At 36.8% G+C, this 26,657-nt stretch overlaps 1 protein-coding gene across 2 annotated transcripts in view; it reads right to left on the bottom strand.

Moving 5' to 3' along the window:
• The window catches only part of ADK (adenosine kinase), a 268,379-nt gene that overhangs the window by 130,735 nt on the left and 110,987 nt on the right, over window positions 1–26,657 (bottom strand). For both annotated transcript variants that reach the window (XM_054637303.2, XM_054637304.2), the window contains exons 5-6: window positions 15,765–15,937; window positions 10,465–10,573 (exon numbers count right to left, since the gene is read on the bottom strand). In XM_054637303.2, the coding sequence (XP_054493278.1) occupies window positions 10,465–10,573; window positions 15,765–15,937 (282 nt within the window). The remainder of the gene's footprint in view (window positions 1–10,464; window positions 10,574–15,764; window positions 15,938–26,657) is intronic.

Genomic DNA, 26,657 nt, shown 5'->3' with positions numbered 1-26,657 from the left:
TCTTGGAAATAAGCTTTCTTAATAACTAAACAAATAAAAGGTATTTCACTTTGACTACAGTCCTCAAAGGACAGGGGAAATTCATATTTAAGGAACAAAGTTCATTCTTACCTTACTCTGCTGTGATCAATGACAGTATGCAAGCTATAAATGCCAGTATTGTCCTGGGTGCCCTCAGTAGATAACAAGGTTGTCTCTGCTTCATTCCAATTACTCACACAGTCTTCTATATCCACTACCTGCCACTGTTTTACTGAATTTCTTTATTTTAACCCTACTGTGAAGAGAAATCTATGAAAAATACTGTGGTCTCTCACATCAGGTTATGCAGAGAACAAGACAGAGTATTCAGCACCACCCTCTTTCTCCCATTTCTTGCATTTACCTCATTCTTTCAGATTTTATGACTCTTTATAATGCTTAGCCTTTACTTTTCACAAAACACCTCAATGTTGTTCAGCACCAATTATACTCCATATGGTCTTAAAAAGACATGTTCAGAGGCATATGTTGAGGCATATTTCATGATAAATACTGTTAACTGCTGTTTCCCACCATTTTCAAATATGCAGGAAAGCATTGTTATATTGCAGCTGCTAATACCATAGTTGGAAAAACTATTAGGAGCAGCGTCATTCTGTAAAACAACTTCTGTAACTTCAGCATAAAAAGTGGTAACAAGACACATCTTCTCATCTACACATCTCCAAGGGTGAGAATTGTTAGCCATGTACAACCCATGGGAAATCTTCTGACTTTGGAAGAGTTTTGCAATATTTATGGACCATGAGGTCTGAGTATTCATGCTGAATACTCACCAGGTGTTTATGGCCAGGTGTTTATTAAATTATTTTGTTCAAGCAGCTAAATTATTTAGAAACATGAAAAAACCACATTATCCTTAACCAACACAGTCCTGCCAATAGAAAGATGGTGCAAGTATGATTGGGAAGGTGAGAGCTCTTCTGCTGGGGCAGCAGCTGTTACAAAGTGCCTCCATATTAGGGTGCTTATGCCAGAAAGAAGTGTAAATCCCCAGGACAGTTTTCCACAGCAGCTGCATCAGCAAAATCCTCCTATTATGGAACAATTCTAAGGGCCTTTATCTTTTGTTTATGTCAAACATTTGCAATGATTAGTACTGATGTGTTTATCTTGTTCATATTGCTAAAATGATGTTTTATCTGTCAAGCACTACCTGCTACCATGATGATCTGTATATTCCTTAGAAAGAAACAGTGTCTCACATCCACTCTTCCAAATTATAAAAATTCTTCAAAACCAGCACTTATTCCTTATTCAGAGAATGTAGTATTTCCTTGAGCATTCTACCCTTAATTAAATGAAAAAGGAAAGAAGAAAGGAAGATGATCTTTCTTTTGACCAAACCAGACAGTCTGAAGCACATTTACCAAGGTGACCTGGTGCACTGCTGATTGAACAGCAGCCTGACGACCAGGAGGATTAAAGCCACACCACAAAAACTCCTCAGCAGCTCCTTTCAAATGAACTTCTAGAGCCTGCTTTTGGGATCAAGTCAACTCCTGTTTCAAATAAACCTGATAACAAACAAAGCTGGCAGGACTCAGCCCTTTACCTCCTAAAGGGCCGAAGAATTTATCACAAAGTTGTGAAAAGCCCAATCTGCAAGGCATACTATTTACGTGTTTAATGTATTGTCACCGAAAATCCATGCAGAAGCATTTTTGCAGTATTAGTTTTTTGACTCCAAGTACACAATTACTAAGCACAATATAGCACAAAAATCTTCTTGACACAGACTTTTAGGACATTGGTTAGCTATGCTGTAAAAACATTTTTTCTTTCTAAAATGGTTTGTTTCTTGCAGAATCCAAAAGTAGCCTGCAGGTTCCTATCCTGTTATTTCAAAGCACCTGTAGCCTACAGTGAAGATCAACACCCCTCAGCACAGGTTAAGTTTTGGGATAAGAAAGATCATATTTGAATCCCCTTGCATTATGTGCATGCACATTTTAACATTCTATAATTTTACTGCAAGTTACTGGCTTTGAAATATCATGCCCAAATGTTACCACTTCAATGCTTGTTTCAAAGCAAATCATTCAGCATAACCATTTGCAAAAAAAAAAAAGTTTTGTATTTAAACAACTGCATTGTCCTTATTATAGAGGGAAATAATAAACGAAACTATAATTTTCACTTCAGACCAAGTAGTGGGCTATCATAAATAGCTTAGCTCTAAGGTTATGCAGTCTTTGCTGTTAAAGAAATAAACTTTTTTCATGTAAAACAGAGCACAGTTGGTGCAGAATTTGTATGTTTTTTAATGTAAAAGTCGATGACATAGATACAATACATATTTCAGGGTTATGTAGACTATGACATTTCCTCATGTTAATGAGATCAAGTCCTTTATAAAAAAGAAGGAACCTCACATTTCAACCAACTGTACTCAGAGTGGTAACTATGAATTTATGATAAATTTTGGTATGCAGGAAACAAACAAGTTTAACTCAATCTAGAAAAACTCAGAAATTTCAGGTTTTAGTCCTTAGAACAGTCTTAAATAATTGATTCTTTAAAAATGTTATCAGAGAAGTACTGAAACAAAAATTAACAGAAGATAGAACCAATATTGTTTCAGAGCTTCTAATGCCTTGATTTGATGGTGCTTTAGTTTTGAGATTTTGCTCTAAGAAAGTTGACATGGTAACAGACAAAATTCTTATGCTCTCATAAGGAGAGCATCGAATAAAGCCTGACATGCAAGAGAAGCTACAGTAAAAATTTCCCTTCCAACTGAGTCACCTTACCACTTAGAGTATGAAGTCTTCCCTTTTTAATTTACATTTAAATAAGTGTGTTAAGTCTGCCAAGACTTTATGTATGACTTGAGACTCAGTGTCCCTAAAGGCAGAGGCACCTGGGAGCAGAGGTCTCTGCAGTGAGCTGTGGGTGGCACAGCAGGTCCCTGTCCCTTGTGAACACCAATTTTCAGCACTCCCCAGCCTGCTGCTAAGCCTGATTCAGTCTTTGCAGAGAAGTAGCTTACAACCAAGAGACTGATTTAGTATTTCAGCAGATTTACATATTCTATTAATGAAATAAAAGCATGCCCTTTCCCTTCTTCTCCCCACCCCCCCCTTTAAAAAGCAATATACTTTTAAAAGGGTAATGCAATCACAACCATTATGTCAATGAAAATTACACGCTGGGTTTATCTCTGTAGGTATCTGTCAAATACAAAGCGTGCACAACATCTTTGGAGTAATAATGATGTTTTATCATTTTAATTACAAACACTTGGAAAAAAAGATCCCTAAAGTGTACCAATTGGGGTGGTCTGAATTAACAGTAGCTTGATAGCCCAAGGGTAGCAAAAATAGATTGAGCTACCAAATTTCATAGTAGTTATAGCAGCTGTCTTCTTGCCTCAGGGAACCTGGGTATTTAACAAAGCAGACAGCTTGGCATTGGCATCTGATTAGTAATGTGGGTTTTGTTGGACAGAATACGCACAGTTCTATTGTCTCACTGCTTGGTTCGGAATTCAGAGAGCTATGGAATCATTTAGTTTTTACAGTTAGCTTCTGTGTATTCACTTGCAGGTATTGTAAAAGGTTATTTTCTCACTTATCACTTGCTCCAAGTAGGGAATATTGTCTTGAAACGAGCAATGAAACATGACAGGATTTAAATGTCAGGGTCAGTTGCTTTCCCATTTCTGTGCCAAAATTTTGTTGAACCAACTGTGTAAGTTTTTCTAATTGGGCAGAAAAGTGAATAAGGTGAAAGTCTGTTCTCCCCTTATCACAGAATTATTTGGAATTTAATATAATTGAAAAACATCATTTATTCTAGCCTAACTTTATATGGGAAAATTTGTCTTCACAAAAGAAGTCTCAGAGGTAAAATCCAGCTATTGGGGCTTCAGGGAGAAGGGATTGATTTTATTTTTTTAATCCCACAGTAGCCTGACAGTTTGGATAACTACTGGGGTAAGAGAATCTCTAGTTCAAACCTAATCTGCTTAATAGTAAAAAATCTCAGTTAACATGCTTTATCTAAAAAGGTTTGATCTCGGGACATAACCTTAGCACATAGAACAATATTACTCCGAGGTTTGTGTTTGAACTTCATACAGCCAAAAAGACCCCCCACGTGGCTCCTCTCTCTTTCATTCTTTAAGTATACATCACAAATTATTGGGGCTTGTTGGCAGAGTTCAAATCACTGAACTCATTGCAAATAGTCTACTTCAGCTAGAAGTACATTCTTTTACTCTATCAAATCCATCTGAGGTAATAAGACTTGATGTTTTATTCAACAGAGCTGAGGAAAATTGTTGCACAATAGGTTAATTCAAAATGGCAGCATAGAAAATGCATCTGTCAGTGGGGATCAAATTACAGGGCAAGCTCCTCTCAATGCTTAGAAAAACAAGTCTGCAGTTCTACAGATTATGTGCATGTGTGTGTTTAAAGGGGTGGGAAAGGAGCTAAATATCTGAGCTAACCTCCAATTAAAGTCAATCATAAAAACAGCCAATTTAATGAGTACGGATTTCTTTGGGTAATTATAACACCAACCACTTTTTTTTCTCCCTCTCTTTTAAATCTGTAATTCTGCCTTCTTTTTATTGCTTGCTTTGTCATTAATCGCCTCAGGAACTTGATTTCCTAGCAACAGACTCTGCCACCAAACATTTGGCTCCTTTTCAACATTTTCTTTGTGAAAAATGGCACTGCTATTGCCGCCTGGCTGTTGCAGCTAGACTGGCTGTGTAAGTGTTCTAATAAGGCATTCTTCAAAAAAACCACACAAAAATCACATGATAAAAGGAGCGATGACTGAACTTCACTAATTACTGTGCTGAAGAAACATATCTGCAATTTAAAGGCTACTGGGGTAGGAGGAGAAGGACTGAAAAGGAAATATGCATTTTCTTCATCTTAAAAAATACAATTAATAACATAGAGGTGAACATTTAGAACTAATTTTTTTTACAATGTTACACAGATTGTCCTTAATTTTATTCTATAGAAACAGGAGGTACAACCTTCCTTAAAAGCTGATGACGCATTTTTCACCGTAAAGTGCAAAGCACTCACTTTGAAAAATGGCATCTTGAAGAGCAAATTTCACAACAAAAAATAAGAAAGAAGTTTCTCATTCATTTTTTCATGTAAGTTACTTGAGAAAACACTAACAAAATAGTTTATGCATGAGAAGTTATACCTGAAATGGTAGCATAATGCACTCCCTAAATATATCACAGGATGACACAATATGTGGCTGGTTTAGACACAGCTTTTTTTGTATTTTAATCAAAGAAATAAAGCTGTGGGTTTCTGTATTTATGACAGAGAAAGGGTTCTTTCCCTGTATTTGCTTTGGAAGGCAGTAAATGGCAGTTTTACTTCCTGGTTAGATACAGAGTCTACCATCTCTCCACAATAAATGCATCCCACTTCAGCTATGATTTCCAGAAAACACAATGCCTCAAGATGGTGGGTTTCAGTAAGGGGATGTTATCCCTGGCCACAACTAACTGTTGCTAGCTGCACTTTCTTCTCTATGGCTAAGATACTCAGTATGGTGGTTTCCTGGCCATAAAACCTATTAATCATTGTGAGAAACAGTTTTGCATGTCAAATGGCACAACACACTGGTGCCAGAGCACTATGGCAAAAGTTACCAATGGGAAAAAAAACTATTGTGAAGTCATTCAAACAAAAGTCCTTTTTAAGGGATATTTTGCTTCCTGTGAGTGTCTTGTTTCCTGTGATGCACACACAGACCTAGCACATCTCAAAGCAAAAAACCTATCAAAATCCCTTGTAAGTTATCATACTCATCATAGCAGTAAATTACAATAAAAATGCATTCACTGAATATGCCTCTAAAAGGAAGAGACAACACAAAAGAAATTTCATTTATACTTACATCGTTGTAATAATCAGCATTTCTTCTCAAGTAGAATAGCCAAACTCCATGTAAAATACTGTAGAATGTTATTTAAACTTTGCTACTCATTGCTGACATCAAGCTTATGTTTTGACAGACTCATGCTGAAACCAGATAATTCCTCCATCAAGCCCACTACACTACCACAGTATCTCTCTGCTTAGACAAGCACTTGGGCATTAAAAGAAAGTAAATATAAAAATACCACAGCATTTGTTGAAACAGAGCAGGGTGGCTGGAGTTTTAAAAATTTCTCCAGCAGACAGGTGTGGTGCATTGGGTTCATTATGACTTGCTGTAATAAATGATATTCCCACCTGGAAACGTGGCCTAAGCCCAGGTCTTTATCAGAACTGTCATCACCAAAATAAAGTACACTTGATATTAGCTTTGAAAGCCCAAAAGATGCTGAAGGTCCTGAATGTAGCTCAACTGTGGGCTAACAAATCTAAGCATCATTAGAAAATTTTATACTGTGGTATAACTGAAGGGCATCATCATTGAGAAACTTCAAGTATTTGCTATGCAGAAGTAGGAGAAGAAAACAGTTTAAACTTTTACAGATTACGAAATAACAACAGCAAAATAACCAAGAAGATTTTTTTGGGTTTTGGAAGCTCCTTTAATGATCCATTCTAGGCTAAGACTCACATTACCACAGATTGGGAACACAACTGCACTCAATATTGCCATTTCAGATGCTCAGTAAAGGAAAGTTCTTGGGAAACAAAAAGAAACTAAACAAAAAAACCCAACTGAAGCACAGAAGGAACTTTCAAGAAGAAACACATTACTTCAGCACCAAGAAAATATGAGCATCAAATGCCAGTGTTTCATCCACCTCACAATCAACAACTGCAAACATTGAACAAATGCAGGTGTTGGACCATAGGACAAACTGAGTAAAACTAAATAACTGGCTGAAATAAGGATGGCTAACTGGAACAGGAGAGAGCACATACCTGGGAAACCACCACTTGTAACAAGCATGTTCATGTACAGGGAGAAAGTTAAAATTCAGTTGTCTGTATGAGCAAGCCATATGGATTAATTGATACAGTTAAGATTTCACAAGGTTAAGTGCAGCTTTTAATGAAGGAAAGCATTTTCTCCTTTTCCATTTTCTTCCCATCATGGAAGAACAAACTCAAAATTTCTTGCTTATATACAGTAACAGAGACTTACCCATTGAAGTCAATTGACTAAAATGCTTCTCAATTTTTTTCTGCTCTTGTAACTGTTATCAACAGATTTTTTTTTAACCAAAACCACTGACAATAAAAATATCTTTGCATTTCAGGCCTTTGTAAAATATGAAAATTACCAGCTATATACTGCAAGTTGCGTTAATAATGTCAAAATGTTTGTGTGCAATGTTAAAGAAGCTGAACACCAGCAACTCCCACAGATGCCTCTTAAAATAAGACAAGGTGCACAAATGTGGAGTTTTATCACCCAAGTCTGTAAGATGCAACTCTGACACGATTTCTAAAATGCAAGTCCTGACAGCAAGCACAAACTCACAGGACAAAAAAAAAAAAAAAAAAGAAAAAGAAAGAGAAAAAAAAAATTAACTTGCCTGTTCCTCCCCCGAATTTACAATTAGCTTCATGTTGTGTCCCACTCACAGCTCCAGAGACTGAATGACAGTGTTTAGTGCTATCATGACTCTGAACTTATTCTGAAATAAGGGAAATGTCTGAGGAAGAGACATCTTCTAGCCTCAGTAGGAACCAAATAAAATTCCTCACAGTGAATTCTAATCAGACACCAGCAGCACAGCTAGCTGATGCACAGTGAAATGAATATGACAGACTGGAAGATATTATGTCAATGGTATAAATTACCACAAGTATAGGAATTATGTCTGGAGAAGGGAAAGAAATTGCACAGAGTTTGACAGTACATGTAGCCTATCTTAAATGATTCAAAATAGAGTAATTTTAAAGGATTAAAATACACCTTCAAAGTTTACCATCTTTGAGAAAGCTGGGGCAGCCTCTGTATTTTGCTTCTATCTGTGATTTACTAGGTCCTATTCTCTGCTAGCCTTTCTATAATTTGTCTGCTGGATCTGATTACCAGATGGCTAAAATAAATGTATTGTGTTCATTCATGGTAACAGAAGTTGTTTTTAAGGGTTCTGTCAGGGCTTCACTATCTTTTCCTTTGTACCTACTCCTCCCTCTGTGAATTGATTAGATTTCAGAGCTAAGTTTCACATGAGGGTCATTCTGCTGAATGCTGCATTGAAAAGCTTATTATCTGTTCTAGGAAGAATATACAGGTGACCACAGGATATCAGAGACCTGTCCTAAAGCAACAACTGCCCAGTACTGCCAAGAAAATAGATTGTTTGATAATCTCAGGACATGAATTTCCAGAATAAGTATCTGTCACTGACATACACTGTAATGCAATTCCAGAAATAGGTGACAGTTGGATAGAAAGAAGGAAATGAAAAGCAACATATGCACAGTGCAATGTCACGGAAGGTAACAAGACTAAAGTGAAGACAGACAACAGCAGACAAATTAATGACTCAGAGCTACCCTCTACCTCAGGAGTGGTAATTGCTCACTACATGGTTTTGTTTAATCTGGTAATCACTACAAACCCACAGGAAAAGAAGCTTAATGAAAGAGAAGGGCATGAGCACACTGTAGCAGGAAGAACCATGGATGGTTCTACACTGTCTCCTCTCCTTCAGTAAAGTTACATATGCAATCTGTAATCTGAAGTGATAATCCTGTCCTAGAAACCTGAGTGACCCCCTCCTTGAGTGCTTTTGCTATACATGTGAAAAAGGTTCTTCACTCAAAACATCTCCTGCAATCATATCCTTCCCTAATCTGAATTCCATATTGTAAATATATAATACCATTTATCAGCAGTTCAATTTAATTTTTTTATCCATTATCACATGCTCATCTTGGGGTTTATTTTCAGTTTAGTACAATAATTCTCTGTCTCCCAAAGTCTGGATGTTGTAGAACTGGCATCTGAGAAAAACAGCTTCTAATATATACAAGAATCAGAGTAGTGAATCACCTAGTCAAAATTTAAGTGATCAAACTGACTGAACACACAAGAGTGACTTCAGAACTGAAATAAGAGGTTTTATCTTAAAAAGTACAAATCTGTTTAGTACCTCATGTAATGTTTCACAGTTTTCCTGAAGCATCTCCACTAAATTAAATGTTTCCAAATGGTACATTGGAAGCTTCATTGGGAATGATATACAGGCATGGGAAAATTAAAAAAAAAAAAAAAACAACCCCAAACATAGTGCAGTAAAACTTTTGGGAATATTTGTCGCTCTTCTTTATTTAACCTATACTCTTAGTCTTCCAAAGTTTTTCAGCCAACAGCAATAATTCCCAAGCATGGCATTTGGAAAATAATGAACTCAGAACATGTGAAAAAAAAACAGCAATAAAAAATTAGTAGACAATACACCTACATATATTTTAACCACAGCACAAACACATGGTCATAACAGGGGGACATATTTTCTTTGTACACTGAGAAGGTTTTAAGTACTTTTTGACACTTATAAAGGGGCAGTCTTGGCCATACACAAGAATCAATAACAACTATGTAAAGCCTACAGCAGTGCACACTAACTGGCTGTAAGAGACATTAACACTACCTAAAAGAAGTAACTGTATTTTCAATGAACTTGTTCCTCCTGGATAATCAATTTTTCACACTTCTTGCCAGCTGTTCCCATATAGCTCAGGTAGCAGAATGGAAAGAGTTGTCATACAGAATCCATATATTACATGCACATTATGATGTTTTAATCTGTCATAGACTTCTATGTTTGTTAATTTTGACCAGTCATATCCATTTGAGAGCAAGGTAAAAACAAATTCATCACTTATTTAGGCAAGACATAATCTACACAAATACATTTATCTGGCTTGATTCATTCTGGATGGAAAAAAAAGAATACTAATTGTGAATCTACTAATGCCCCATCCTCAAACCCCCCTTTATTCTAAAAGCAAGATTAAATCATTAAAATCAGTTTGCCCCACCACCCACATTTAAGAGATTTGTCAAAATCATTGTTTCTGAAATATTGAGTTATAAGGTGCCACAGTAATTACTATGGAATAAATAGCAATTAAGATTGTTCACACAAATAAGCTCAAACTGTTTGCAGTGAATAATTATGCTAATAGTGTTTTTCTACATAATTTGTGCATCCTTCACAACGATTTACTAGAAAATGTGAAATGTAAATTTGATGCATTACTACAAAAGCCCTGAAAATATGTTTAGTTCTTATGATTTTTCCCATCAATTTAAGTGAACATACAACTAAAACATTCTTCTGCATTCATACATCTGATTTTGAAGAAATCAAATACTGAAATTGAAGCAGTCATTTTCTTTCCCTGTCTTCCTATAAAATCATTCAAAACCACATACAACAGACATACTCACTGCTTAAACTTCAGGATACTCTAACACAAAATTTAGCATTTTGAAAGGGGCTGAACTTACTGCTATGTAATAAACTTTGGCCTTTTCCACCAACTTCCAGTTCTTCTCCAAATCAAGATGCTTTTCCTTCTTATAGCAGTTAGCAGCAGCAAGGTTAGCTACAAGAGACCTGAAAGTGATTAAAGAACAATTATTAGACCCTCTGTAAACAACAGTACTGCCAATTTCTCACAATGAACACAATTTCACAAAGATCCTACAGAACATAAAACCAATTAACAAGGAGCACCAATAGCCACATATACTTTGACCATTTCATGAGAAATAAAGTATATATTTAAATAATAGATTAAATATACTTTAAAACTTATATTAAATAATGTATCTTGAATCCAACGACATAGTTTAGGTAACCTATCACTATTATATTCTTCTGAAGGCACCTTTGTTGGCTTTGAATCAACCTTAGTTTCATTCTGTGATCAACTCCTTCCATATGCTTTAGCATCTGCACATTTTCATTAAAACTCCTCTAGCACCTAACACCTAAAGAAAAGTAGTTACTCCAGTTTATCTTCTGAAAACTAGTTTCCCTCACTAGAAGCAAAAGGTTGATGTATATGTAAGTCTTGCCATTTCAATTTTCCAATGAATAGTTGTATTATTTAAAAAGGGCTTGTTTTGGGGTTTTTTCCCCCCATTAGGTTCACATTTTCCTTTAGCAAATAAAAAAGGGTCAGGTTCCTACTTTTAGATGATGAACTGTTAAAAAAAAACTTTGGCTTAGCTGTGGATTACTGGAACACTACCAAAAACTCATTTGTACTTCCTTCTTGCCTAACAAGTTACAACACAAGCTGTGGGACACAACTTCCATTACCAAGAACAAAAATACTTGTATCACATTGCCTCTGTTACATGCAAGATTCATTCTATTTTAAATCATCTTCTTCACCCACTGCATTCAGCCTTATGAAACACATAAAACTTACACACATACTCCTAAAAAGGAGGTCATAATAAGACCTCTACCTCTCCACTCTGGCTACCATGGCCAGATTATTCTATGCAGTCGTATTACGACAATGTTTAATAATGTGCAATATTTTAGAGAAAGGGCATTGGGAAATGGATTATTTCTATGCTAGCATACAGAGCTTTAAATATAATTTTCAAAATTTAATAGTCAATATATGCTCTTTTAACATTAACCTATCACTATTTTGTGATATTTAAGCGCATTAGCCAGATAATTAATGTGTAATTACAGATACAACATTTGGCTATTGAAAACTTTAATTTTAACTTCTCAAGGTGCATGCAACTGATGCTTTATACATCATCCTCTTCTGTACAAGTGCTACTACAATCCAGAGACAGCTCCAGGTGGGAGCAAAGTGCTCATTTGCTCTCATCAAGGTATGCTTCTGCCTCCAGGCCCATTACCATGTCCAGGTGTAAGGAGGTAAATAAGCAAGACATTCTTTATTTAATGAAAAACAAACAAAAGACCAAAATAAAACTTTTATTTCCTAGTAAACTTCCTGAAACAATCATCACTGACAATCCTTGTCAGTTAAACAGATCACATATACAAAACGACAACAAAGTTAGACCAACTTTATCTGAATATATCAAAATTACTGTTGTGTCATTTCATCCCATGAGCAGATTTGGGGCTTATCTCTTTAATTCTAAAATCTAAATGCAATGAAGACTAATGTATATTTGGAATAGAGAAAAAAGAAAAAAAATGAGAAAAATTTATGAACGAATACACCAAGCCTCTGCAGCATTATAAGTAACAGGGCAAGAAGTTTCATTCTTCATGAGTATTAATATTTCAATGACAAGAAATCCAGTGAAGAACTAAGTGAATCCAAGAAAGACATGTGCATAACTGTGGTAATTTTCTGTAAATCAAACTTTAAAGCAAATTAAATCTTTCAGTTTTGGCAAACCCTAATATCCATCAAGGACATAGTTTGGAAAAAAAAAAAGAAATCTTGTCTGTCTACATATGTTGCTAAGTGAAAAGCAATTCCGTTCCAGAAAACTGAGCAAAGACTTTCTATATGTTTCCTTTCACTTACCACATGCCCCTGAAACTGTAAACCTAGCTCTGTGTGGCTACATCCAACCATAGAGATGCTCTGCACATATGGGTAATAAAAGATTGCTACACTGACGACAAAGCAGTGAACTTTTCCAAATTAAAACTGTAAGTCTGACAGCACTCAGTTCAACATGTGGAGCACAGACTAGGTAGATATTTTTCAATGAAATACAGTAATTGGAGACAGCCAGAGTGCTTCAATTGAAACAGCTTAATGGAGCACTGTGCATGTGGTTATTTCTAAGCAGAAGGCACAAATCAAAGTCATAGGCTATGACAGAGTGTAGGTATTACTTCAGAGTTTAATCATGTGCTAGGATTTTCTTGAAAAGCTCTGAGAAAACAAAGCATATTAGAATTACTGAACTAGAGAATTCAGGATGGTAATCATACATCAGATCAGAACCCTTTCCTACAAAAAGCTAGACAGTTAGCAGAAGCAAAAAAACATTTATATCAGGGCATCTGGAACATAAATAGATACAGCCACTTCCTAGGAAAACCAGGAGTGCTACTAAGTTAGGTGCTCCAGAAGAGACAAGAGAGCTGAAGAAGGAAGTCAGCACTGAGCTAATTGAGCTAAGATAAGAGATTGATCAATAAATAGTGTTACCAAATGGGACAAAGTTGAAGTGATTCTTACCAATATAGAAAATGCTAAAAACAAAAAAAACCAATCAGATGGTAATTAAAGATTGAGAATAAACTTGCTCTCACAGGATGGACTATTGCACAATAAAGCCTTCAGCAGCAACCATTAGCTAGTTTTTCTTCTCCCAAGGAGCATGAACTCCCTGCCTCTCTCAAGCATCGATTGAGATGAAGCCACTGTCTAGAATGTGAGCAAATATTTGATATTAAGAAAAAAGCGTGGTTTATGCTAGCAAACCAAAAATACCGCTTATTAAGTCAAAGAAGTATTTGCAGACCTTCTTATGAACAAATTTACCTAAACTTTTAAATTCCATTGAGATGTACGTGTTTTTTTTTGAAAATTCATACTGTGTGCCTATTGACAGTCTTGACTTCAGTTTCCCATCATGTTATCTAGAAAATGGTGATTGCTGCAGCATGTATACACATGCACTCTATGACTGAAGGCAGAGAGAATCACAGAGCAAAAACTTGCTTTTCTTTTCTATTGCTTTTCCTGTCTTTGAAAAAGTGAATATGGATCTTGGAGATGAAGGGGGAAGTCTGTAGACATAATTAGTGTCAGAACTCCAGACAAAGATGAATGAACTTCCTTCCTCCACAGAGTATGTGCATTCATTCCAGAGAGTAAGACATTATGTACAACATTAAATTGGGAGGGACAGGTTGATAAACTGGAGGACAGGGCTGTCTGTCATTCAGTGCATCTGCAACAGCCTGAAGAATTGGGCTGGCAGAAAACTTGAAGGTAAATGCAAAGTCACGCAATCACACACAACAATACAGCCTGAATGTTGACAGGGTACTACACAATTTTTCAGAGAAGGACCTGGAGATGCTGGTGAACCAGGCTTGGAACATGAGTCAGCAGTGCATGACACAGAGAAGGAAAATCACAATCAGGTGTATATGAGCAAATATGGAGACAGGTAGACAAAGGAAGTTATAGATCCAGAATGGAGGAGAACCTCTGTCTCCACACCTTATCTGGAGATCTGTGTCCAGCTTTGACTTGTCCATTACAAGACACTAACATAGAGAGCAGTGAGTCCAGCAGTGGGCCATCAATATTATTAGGAGGCGGGCACACTTAAATGCAGAAGAGTTTTGGGTGAACCTTAAGAACAGGTACCTAAGGGGAGACCTTCCTGCTTACTTCAAATATCTAATGAAAGTTTACAGAGGAGATGGAGCCACACTATTCTTGAACACAAGAAAGAACAGACACAAGCTGAAAGAAGGAATACTGCAACTGGGTACCATCAGAATAATTTCTCCCATGAAGAGCAATCAACCATTTGAACAGTTTGCCCAGAGAGCTTGTGCAACCTCTATCCTTTGTGATATTCAAAACCCAGCTGGACATGGCCATGAAAAACCTGACCTACCTTTGAAGCTGCTCCTGCCTTCTGCAGGGGTTTGTCTCAGATGCCTGCTCTAATTCAAACTGTTCTAGAGTTCTACACATTATATAGAAAACACTTCCTCCTCAGACTCTCCTTTCAGTTCATGTTGCTGTCTACCACCTTTTCTAACTCTACCCAGAACATTCACCAACTTCTCTGGAATTATGGTGTGAACTTTAATTAGGGAACTGCTATCTCACCTTAATAAATTCTACTAACTCCTGATACTGCTTTGAAAAGCAAGGAGTAGGTCCTCAGGACCAATGGCATTGAAAAACACAGAGAGAAACCAAAAAGGATAATGACAGATGTTTTTATCTTATTCTGAGCCAAAAAGAAAATATTCTTTAGGGTAACTGATGCAATTTTCATTATTGATTCGGTATGTAGTATCAGAAAATTTAAATATTGTCAGAAGTCAGGGAGGGCTGATGTGTGCCAGGAATGTCTCAAAATTAAGGCTAAACTGATTGGCTGCTTTGAAATCTCTAAACAAATTGTCAGAAGGTAATCAGCAAAGAAGTAGAATACAAGTTCAAGAGTTCTGAGTAGAGGGTGAAAGAATAAAGCAAAGGGCCATGCTCAAGAAAAATTAAGAGCAAAAAAGTAACAAATAAAAACATGAAAGAAATTCAGAAAAAACTCGTAAAACATAGACAAACAGAATTATAGGTACTAGAAGAATTTCTCAAAAAGTGCAATAGCAAAACAAAAAGTTTTTTTCTTGTATAAAATTAAATTAACCCTTTCAATCTGGCTATATCCAGCAGCTATTAGCATATAGCTAAACTCAGTATCACCTGAGGCATATTCCTGATTTGCAAATCAATTATAAACCTTATATACCAATCAGCTTCCACATAGGCTGCACAAACATAGTGTTAACCAACTGCTGTCTTGCACATATTTCCTTTCTCCAGAGCAAGTGGAAGCTATCAAGTTCAGGAAGAAGTAGTCTGTTATTATCTCACACTTTCTGGCCACAATACGACTGCTGTTCTCTGAAAGTATATTAATACTGCTCAGCCCCAAACTACGGCCTAGGCAGTCCTGTGTCTCAAACCAGTGCTAACACTTTATCATTCAAATCACAATTTTTCAAGGCTGGATACTCCAAGCAAATTAGGCTACATTCACTATGCCAACTGCATTTGTACCTTCAGAAGATATCAAAAGCCCCTGACCTGTTATCACTAGTGATGCAGGCAGCACAGGTTCCTGTTGGCTCTTCACTCTGCTCATAATAATGGGCATCCACATGAGCTTCCTCAGCCTTCTTCTTCAAGATCTCTCCAAATTTATCTTTGCCAATGCATCCAAAGAAAGTTGCAGCTTTGTGAGGTTTCTGAATCATCCACTGCAAATTGGCAGAAGAAAAAAAACAAACCACAAAACAAAGTTAACATATCTGGTATATTATTTTTTCCATTTTTTCTCTCCACTCACCATATTTAACTCTATGCCTACATTTTGACTTAAAGAACACTTGTATGCCTGAAGTAAAAAACATCTTGTAAATCAAAGGAGAAAAGGGCAGAAAAGAAAACAAAATTTACCCTTAATGATCCCACTGAGCCTGTAACACCTAATGTAAAACCTAAATAAACATAGCTCATGATAAATAAAATACATTAGTATGTTTTTACAAGGTATACAAAAAGAAGTTTCCTTGCTCAAAGGAGTTGCCTCTAAACTTACTCTAAATCAAGCAACATACAGTATCTTCAAAGAAAAACTGTAGAAAATACAAAAGAAAAAAGGAAAAAAATAGTCCACAAAACCCCTCCAAACAAACAAAATAAATAAAAAGGGATAGCATATAAGAAAAGACATTTGAGAAACATAAGCAACATTATGCAACATTCATAATATACATAAAAGCTAAGTGGTACAGAAAAAATCATTTTGCCTAATATTTAATTGCATGCAAAAAGGAAATGCTCCCTCTTTACACTGTTAAACCACACATGAAAGTATCTAATCTGCAACTTTACTAAGAGCAGCTCTGTCACTTGAATTGTAAAGAAAGAGAGTAGATGCTCAACGTTGCTAAGGTGCCAGGTTATTTCATAAAGTTTTCCTTTTATTAATAAAAAATGTATCATTCAGCTGTAAACATAACTCCATTTTGTGCTAAGTTGAAAACCAGCATTTATCAGCAACGTGAAATCAAGAGTGAATTAAAAAAATAAATGTGAAGAAACAATCATAGGCCCTACTCTGCTGGTGGTGAGTCAGCCAACTGAAGTCATTATAATTCATTCTAATTACAGTCAGCAAGCTTATCCACTCAATCTATAGTATGAATTAAAGGCTACAGCAATTTTCTGCTATACTAAAACCCTACTTATAATTGTTTCCTAATCAAGATTTAAATAAATGATAATGTCTCCATTACAAAGCAGCATTAGTGGTAGCTGTGGGTTGTAGAAAGGTCAAGTAACTAAGTTGCAAATACATACTTAGTCACATCTTTATTACTACCAGCTCCAGAGGGAAGAGCAAGAGAGGAAAAAAAATAAACCTTTGGTCATGTGAAGTCTTTATTAATAAGACAATGATGGACAAAAGTTGCCAGGTCTCTTTGTTACAGCAATTTTGAATAAAGTTTAAGGAGAAAAAAGATTTTATCATCCAATGGTGGCAGCATTAAATCTCTCATTCATGAAATGCATATGCTCTGCTTATTCATTCCATACCACTCTAAAATAAATTAAGAAAACCCCTAATAAGAGAGTTAATACATTTCATACAATGATATCAATTATATCCTTGTATTTGACACACCTTTGCACATGCATAATTTGCATTTGCACAGTGTTCATTTAGGATGTCTCAGGAACAATATACCTTTATATTTGGAGGTGTGATAAAGTGGAACAGATAATTTAAAAAGATGAAATGTGCTGTGACCAACTGTAAGCAAATATGGAACAAATTTCCACATGGGTAAGAACAGAAGTACCTAAAGGTTTGTGCCCCATGCAAGCATGCTTTACTGTCACAAATAACAAGAATTAATAGAGATCACTATGAACAACATTTATCAAAGAATCAAATCCAAAAATATCTTCAAAAATATAAGACTTCAAACTGCACTTTAGGCTTAAAACATTTTATCATATGATGTTACTTTATACAAAAAGTCTGACAACATCTATAGCAGTAGTAACTAATATTTCACATAGATCTCTGAAAAAAGAATTCCCATTCAAGTTTTGGCTATAGGCATCAGCTCAGTTTGAATCCAGATGTGATACATGCCATATATAAGCTATCACAATCCTGATTTTAAATTTAAGTCAAGTTATATTTGAGAATTAAAAGTCACAATCCAGACTTTCCTGAGATGAATCTCTGTATGTGGTGCAGACTACTTCTTCCATCAGCAGTTCTACTCATATTCATGATTATTTAAAATACAGGTATTATATAGGATACTCCCACTGTATAGGTATTATTTTCATTTGAGTATATGAGTTAAGCAACACGGAGGAAGATGGGAAAGCAGTTGAGCAGTGTTTCTGCAGAGACCCTCTCATCACAGATCTCCTGTTACCAACAGTCCTTTGAATGATCTGCTCTTATTCCCACAATAATGCTGGTGAGGTGCTGTCAGCTGCAGAACTCGCCCAAGCTGATCCTCCTCTCCTCAGCTAAAAGGCTACATATTAGTAACAGTAAAAGCTGACATCACATTCCAGACTTGATGAAACTGAACCATAGAAGCATCTCTGTGGTACACCACTGAAGTTGCACCTTGTGGAATGAGGCACAGCAGGCATCTTTTGCATACATGTGAAAAAAACAACAGAGGTTTTTAATTTGACCCAGAACTTGATTTTAAGTTTGAATAACCTGATATGAAAAAACAGGCTTCTCTGGGCTATTTCATACACTGTTATTAGTGACTCCAGCTAAAACATTCTAAATGGGAATGGGAGTCAGTCATCAGGAGATGTTTATCATTGTGAAGCAGCCAGGCAGCCTTACAGCCAGTATCATATGCAGGCCAATAATAAACTGGACACATTAATGCCATGTATATGGTTATAGAGACTGAAAATTAGTTTTATAGATTTATGTGAAATAGAAGATTTAATTGAATGAAAAAGACTCTCAACAGAAACAGAAAATGACCCAGCTCAGCGGGAATCAGCATAATGAGTTAATTATCCAGGGCTTGGCTAGGCAGAGGCAGCTACTAACAAACTGTATTGACAGTCTGGTCAGGAGAGGTTGGCACCTGGCCACACCATGAATTCTCACCAGCACCCAAGGGAATTTGAGGCTGCTAATGGACCAAAGACAGAAGTGTCAAAAGTAGGAACTTTTCATGAAAGAACACGACAGCCTCAGGAGTGGGGTATCACAAAGAAAACTCAAGGAGTGGTTTATGAAATCTAATGTGTTTCTCTGCTCTAAAGTTTTCTTCTGTCAATACACCTTGGACATCAGGTACACACAAGGACAGGTCCTGACCTTTTCAATTAGCATAAACATCTGTGACAGAGAAAGGAGCACAGGAAATAGAACACCTTTCAGACTTCTCTTGAGTTAAAGAGATGGCATTTTCCTCACATTTTTGTTGCATGCACTCTGATGAATGCAAAGAAAAAAAAAATTGAAATTCAAGTTCTATTTATGCCTTGCCTTTAGCACAAACCTGTCTTAAAATTCAGCTGATTTAAAAATAAGCATAGTCTAATATTAGGTTGATCTAATATTCCTACAGACACATTATTTCTTACAATCAAACACTGAGGCCAGTACTTGCAAAAGAAGCCAGCACCCTGGCTGCTCCAAGACACACTAGAGGGTAACAAAATACTTCTCTCCTTATTTTCATGAGGTTAACTTGGGTTCACAGTAGCAGGACTATCTGTTCATGTGATTTTTGATGATCAGAGTTGAAGAAGATGAACTCTCTGGCAAGCTTTAGCTATCAGAGAAGTGTAAGAACCTTTGTGTTCCAGGGAGTGGGTGGTAATTGCAGAGAACAGCACCATCTTTTCTTGCAAGATGTTGAGATGCCAAGAAAACTTGGTAACAAGAAAAGCTTCTGAAGAGTTGTGACTTTGTGAGACTGCCTGGAGTGAACTATGTCCCACTCTTTCACTTCCTCAGACTCGAAGATGTCGTACACCTATTTCCCACTTTTGTCTGATTAGAAAATGGCTTTTGGAAACAACCTTTCTCCTTTCTTCTGAGTTATAGAAGCACTCCTAGAAGCACTTCTAACACTAGAAGTGACTTGACTTTGATTGGGTACTCAGTGCTGCCTTTTGAAAAGCAATATCCCTCCACAAACCCCCCCCTCCCCCCCCCCCCCCCCCCAAAAAAGAAAAGGCCCCTTCATATTATGTGAAAGAAAATCAGTGGCCTTATACAATTAGAGAAAGGGAAAGTTCTTGGAATTTCCCAGGCTTATGCTATTTATCTTGAGAATACCCTGCTTCTGCCACAGGAGCAGAATCCAGCATGCCCTACCACAACACTTGATCTGCATTTGAAACTTGTCTTTGCTGTTCTTGCAAAGTTCATTGTATTGGAGGACCCCACTAATTTACCTCACTGTCTTCAGTTGCAAAGACACTTTCCTTGCTAAAGGAGAGTTTTCTTCTGCTGGGTCTCAGTACACATTACCATAAGACTTAAAAAAGAAACATCCTACAGATGAATCCTAGAGCAGCTTTATAGCCTTCTGTCTATAACAAAGATCCTTCAGAAATTATTTCATTTTACTCCAACTCTCTGCTTTGCTTTAAGTGCCACCATTAACTGGACAACACTGATAACTGGAACAAGGAGGATGATGAAGACACTCACAACCACATTGTTCTCTGCCTGAGCTCCTGAATTAATTTTTTAAGTGGCAGCTAGTAGTGCATTTCCACATCTGTCAGTCATCTTAAACTAACAATGCCAAAGCATCCAAAGCTTTGCTTAGACTGACATACCTTCTCTGCACATCGGAGTTTTCAGCTGTGGACTTGAATCCCAAATGCCTAGGAACTGACAACACAACAGGAAGCATTATGCCCCTTCACAGTGAAGGATCTTCAAAACTCATTAACACTGAATACAGACATCTGAAGTGCATCTGAAGTACGATATTTGAAGTTGGACTCTTCTCTGCATGACCTGTCAAATCTGATCTTATTTTAAATTGCAGTTCACAGAAGAGAGGACTCCAAGGACTAAAATTAGCTAAGATTTAACATGCCTGCTAAAATCTAAACTAAACAATGAGAGCAACTACTAATGAAGTGTAAACCAAAACAGGAATGGAGTATCACTTATTTTTATATTCTATATTTTAGAATGAGTCCACATATTTTTCAAAAAGTTTTACCTGTCTGTTGTGTACCAACTGTGTCCCTGTGATGTCCAACCACCAATATATATACAGTCCATTCAATACCTGTCCATCAAAACCTCTTTGAAATACTTTTAGGAATATTTTAGATGTTAAAGGAAATTAAATCACAACTCATCTTAGATGGCTATATAAAATGAGAACACATGGGATCAAAAATCAAATAATGTATCTTAAAAACTCAGAAGCCTGATAATATGCAAACAATACTAAAAAAAGAAAGTGTCACTGCTCCAAATTTAGCTCACTTATTCGTTGTGTATGATATGATTCACCTAGGGCTCAAAAAGAATGCAATAGTCTGTTACCACTGCACATTTAATTTCACATTCATTTAAAATCCCTAGTATGGTGGGGTAACCCCAGCCAGCAGTTAAGCCTCCACGCAGCAACTCTCTCAATCCTCCCTCTTGGAGGGATAAAGGAGAGAATGAGAAGTGCAACAGTGGGAAAAAAACCCACAAGGCTCAAGAAGAAATGATGCAAAGACATTCAGTCACTACCTTCCATCAGCAGATTGATGCCCAGGCACTGTCTGAGCCCATGGCCACTTGGAAAAACACCCCCTCCCTTCCAGTTTTATTGCTGGCCATTTTCTATGTGGCCTGGATTATCTCCTTAGTCAGCTGTCCTGACTGTGTCCCTTCAAAACTCCTTTCCCTCTACACAGTCAACTTGCTGGGGGCAGCAGAGTGAAAAAAACAGAGAAGGCCTTGATGCTGTGCAAGCACTGTTCAACAATAGCTAAAACATTGCTGTGTTAAATAACACTGTTTTGGTGACCAACCTAAACCACAGAACCATATGGGCTGCTATGAAAATTAACTTCATCCCAAGCAGACCCAGTACACCTAACTCCAGAATCACTGTTATGAGACAACACCAGCAAGACCCTGGGAGACAGATGAGTTACTACAGTTTGTTCCAATACCTTTGCAACTTTCTTCCTTTCTCTTATTTTTGTTGATGGATTTTTAAACATGGCAACAGCTATTATCACACAGTGGCCATTTAAGAAAAAAAATGGGAAAAGGAAAAAAATAAGCTTATCTTTATAAAAGCAGGCTTGTGAAAAGGAGCCCCATGTCCTGTACAGTAATTCTTCCACCATTAGCTGAAGCTGCCAAATCTTGCATGAGGAAGTGATATTGTTAAAATGCATGACAACACCCTCAAGCAACTTCCAGTCAAATTAGATAAAAGTGATAACATTTTTTTAAGGAAATGACTATTTAAAGCCTTGCAGTGAGACCAATATCTAAATCTTTTCAGCGTTTGGCTCAACATGTGCGATACAAATCCCTGCACAAGAACATCTATTAGTTTTAACATGGTGCCACAAGAGCCTTTTGCTACAGCTTTTCAAATTAAGATGCCTATCAAAATATTAATCATTCAGGAGCAGAACTTCATTCACTTCTACATTTATAAACAAATTTAACAAACAACCTCTAAAAAAAATTCAATAATCCAAATAACTATTTTCAGTGCCCCTATTCTTCTGTATTCCATTTCCTATTCATCATTGCTCTTCATGTGCTTGTTCACTGTTTTATTTTTAGTCTAGCTTGTAAGCTTCTTGCTGTACAAAGATATTTTCTGTAATTAAACACGTAGTAGCCATATCCCAAAGTTTCAATGTGACCAAAAGCAAGCTGCTTTTTTTACTGCTCCCTTTAAGTAACACTTAAGTCCAATATACCCTACTCCATCACACTCTTATGCTGTATTTATAATGTTACAGTTCAAACACCTGAAGTGCTGCAGCCTCTCTTCTGAAGGTTAATTTAAGTTATCTGAGGCCACAGGCAGAATGTCTCCTGCAAGGCCTTACAAGGCACACAACTGAGACATAGCTGGCCTTGTGTCCTATTCCCATTTGAAGGGCAGAGTCACCAACCACGGCCCCACTGCCTGATCTGATGTGTCACCCCATCCTCAAACTCTGTGCATTCCCTTCCCAAAACCAGGTAAAAGATGACAGACCTACAGAACAGGGCTGGTCACACCAGTTCTTCATCACTGTCACAGATGACAGCTACTTGAAGGGTATCACAACAGAAAGAATTCCAGATTTACTTCTGGACTCTTCTGCAGCTGTCTCAGTATATACAATTATTTATTCAAAAAATCACCAATATCGCAAAGCTGTGCATGAAGTAAGGATTAAGAGCATCTTTATTAGTAAAAGAAATCAAAATATACCAACATCCTTCTTGAGGACTGGGTGTGAAATAATGAAAAGTGGCAAATAAAGTACAACATAGAGTGTTGTTCCTCTCTGGTCAGAAGCAGAGGTGTTCAGATGTGAATAGAAGGATACAAAAACCATGAAAATGGAACTTCATACCCAGGTATAGTAAGAAAGGCTCACTGGGCAACTGTAAGGTACTGTTAACAATGCCTCAGCCTACTTGTAAAGAATTAGCACTTCAAATAAATTTTAAAAGTTGATAAGCAATTTAAAAATACCTTAAATTGTCCAGCATAAAACACTGTATATGTATTTAGGTACTACTGCTTAAGTGAAGCTGATGCTGGTGAAAAGTGACATTTTTAGGATATTTCATGTATGATTTTGCATATCTGTAACAGAAAAACAGAACTTCCTTTTCAAAACCCATGCATATGTCAGCCACACTCCCCTGCTAAATGATGTGCAGTCTCAATGAATACACCCACACTCATAAAAGGACAGCATAAAATCCACAAGTGGTGAGACTTCTTTCATTGTCTGGCAGCACAGAATTCACATAGCACAAACTGTAAACAGCTGCCTATCAGCTTCTATCAGCAACAGTGTCAAAAACAGATGGCAAAGGTCAAGTCAAAGTTTATTGACAATGATGAACTTGGACAACCTCTATTAAATTACTTCTTCCTTTAAGGTGTATGTGATCAAAGCAGCAGAGAGATTTTCACTCAGTCACATAACAAGCTATTTGTTGAGATTGAAACATCTGGTCAATATCTTCTAACACTGCAATTTCATGCACAGTTAGCAATAGGGTACATTTCTTTTCTTCTTCTTACAGGGTCCATAAGGGTGGCACATATGGCTGATCATTTCATTCAAAAAGGTTTCAATTCCAGGCATTACATACAATTGTCTCTATGCTTTATAGTATTTTAAGTCTACCTACCATAGTTTTCCATCATCACTGCTGTCTGCTCTACTCTTTGCTATAAAAGCCCACAAATATGACAGAGCACTTAAAGCTTAAAAGCTTTTGACTACTGGAGTTAGAAAGCAGTAAAGGCAAGGGAGTTTTTAAAGTGGCAGGTCTTCATCTATCTGTTGTCAAGAATTCCCAGTGCATTAAACTATTTACCAAAGCTCTCGTAATACAGATTATAATTTTTGTTGTAATAGCAAACCTTTCATTTTTAAGGCATGCCAGAGCAATTGGAAATCACCCTTTTTACTAATTTATAAATTATTATACATTTTACAAACATAACATACATCGTATTTCACAAAAATGCATGCTAGCTATAAAAATTGGACGAAACATAAATCCTATTTCTCAATCTGAAGTAGGAAAAAGACACTAAATGCTATCTACCCCAAAGGCTAAAAAATGCTTGCCTTTAAAATTATGCATCTATGTTGCCACAGCAACAAGTACTGGATAATGTAAAATGTACTTCACCCTTCCATTTCTAAATCCCAATCTTTTTGGACAGAGAAGGAAGGAGGGCTACTTGCAAACCTGCCTACACAAAGTACATTTCAAAGAATTTGCCTTTACTACTAAACAACCTTCTCTTTTATTCCATGAATATTTGATTTCCACATCTTGTTCCCACAGTGACTGACTCCAAGTAGTATTTGAACCATAGAAGTTTACCTGGCAGTTGTAGGAAGACACCGATTCTAAAACTCTTTACTATAAGGATGCATCGTCCCCAGATGTTGCACCAAAGGCACAATGGAGGCCTGGGCTAGGAAGGAAAGTGGTAGATAATCTCCAGAAGGGAAAAATGTATAAAATTCTTGAACAGAGACATCCCTGAGATGTCACTGAAGATGCCTCAGGAGTTTGTTGACTTTTAGCATGATGGCATCTCTTCAGGAAATCTATTCTGAAGGAATGGGACATAACCTAGATCTAACAACAACAACCAAACAAAAATCCAACCAAACAAACAAAACCAAAGCCAAATAAAACAAAACCAGGATAGTTCACTAGAAACTGATGGGTTTCACGTAAATGCCAGGATACAGCTTGTAGGTAACAGAGCATCTTATCAGGTTGCAAACATGAGCCTATCTAAGAGCCTGTCACCCCATGCCACAAAGACAGACAATCCAGTCAGGAAAGCAACCAATTACAGCACCTAGCACTAACAGCATCAGTGTAGAAATTAAGTAATTAGCCAGATTTTAACTGGGTTTTTTAATAAAAGTTCAAAACAGAGAAGGTTTCAGGAGCTCGAAACAAATTCAGAACTGATGGGATTAGCACTACTGAATTGCAATATCTTTCCAAAGAAACAGAAAACCATCATACCCAGTAGCAAAGAGTACAAATTCAGCCTCAACTTTATCATATATATCCAGTAAGGCTTACAGCATTGTGGTGGAGCATTCCATCTAAGCTGATATGGAGTTTATTTCTTCCAGAGTTAATAAACAACCTTCTCCAAAAGAGAATAGGAGAAAAGAAGTTTTTAAAAAAAGATTAATATAGGGTGTCTTCCCTCGAACTTAAAGGCTTTCTCTTACTGGACTATGAGCCCTCTTAAAGACCAAGTCAAAACATTGGAAAGGAGATATTAGGCTTTGAGTCGATCCTTTTAGGAATTAGAATTTCAGGATTGGCCTCTCCTAATTGTTGTACCATATACTTCATCCACAGTTCCACATGGAAATGCTCCCCCTCCAAAGTTCAATATTCTTAAGGAATGATCCCTCTTCTAAGAAAGAAAAATGTCAATCAACTGAAAAATTACTGCCTCAAGACTGGCAAATCCCGGAAAAGCCTTTGGATTCCTCATGTGTGACTTCCAACCACATTTAGTTGGAAATGCTCTGTGTCCACCAAACCTGTGACTGGAACAGCCCAAGCTGAGATTCCAGGGGAATACTGGTCCACAGTGTGCACATGAACAATGCTTTGGAGAACTCATACACACTCTCAAAAATAATAAAACTGCCATAGTATTCCCCATGGGAAGTACTCCCTCAAAATTAGATTGTTTTGTTATCGAAGCAAATCCATTAAGTTCACTGCAATGTGTACAAACAGAGGTGTCTTTAATAGTTCAGGAAAGAACAAGAAACTTTGGATAAAGAATGCATTTTCACATTTCTAACAGCTTTTTATTCTGGTACCAGTCAGATAAAAAATGAAGACAGGATATAAGCTGCACAGCTCCTGTCTTATTGTCTCTGCTACAGTAACATTGGGAATTCTGCACAGATGTCTCCAGGAGAAACAACATGGAAATTTTGTAGCCCAATGCAGAGAACTTCTTCAAGCCCTTCTGTCAGATGCTTCTGCATTCACTTAGGGGAGACATGACATGTGACTCCTCCACTGCAGTTAATGTTAGCCATTCACATAAATAGATGGGGCTTTAGTCTAGTCACCAATAACTGAATGGCAAAAAAACTTATTTTTACTATTTCTTAAGCATACAAATACTGTATTTTATCTGTTCCAATCACAAAAATCTCTTTTTGCAAGTTTTG

Source organism: Agelaius phoeniceus, chromosome 9 (genome assembly GCF_051311805.1).
Source record: "Agelaius phoeniceus isolate bAgePho1 chromosome 9, bAgePho1.hap1, whole genome shotgun sequence".
Lineage (NCBI taxonomy): Eukaryota > Metazoa > Chordata > Aves > Passeriformes > Icteridae > Agelaius > Agelaius phoeniceus.
This window is presented reverse-complemented; position numbering and strand designations above follow the sequence as displayed.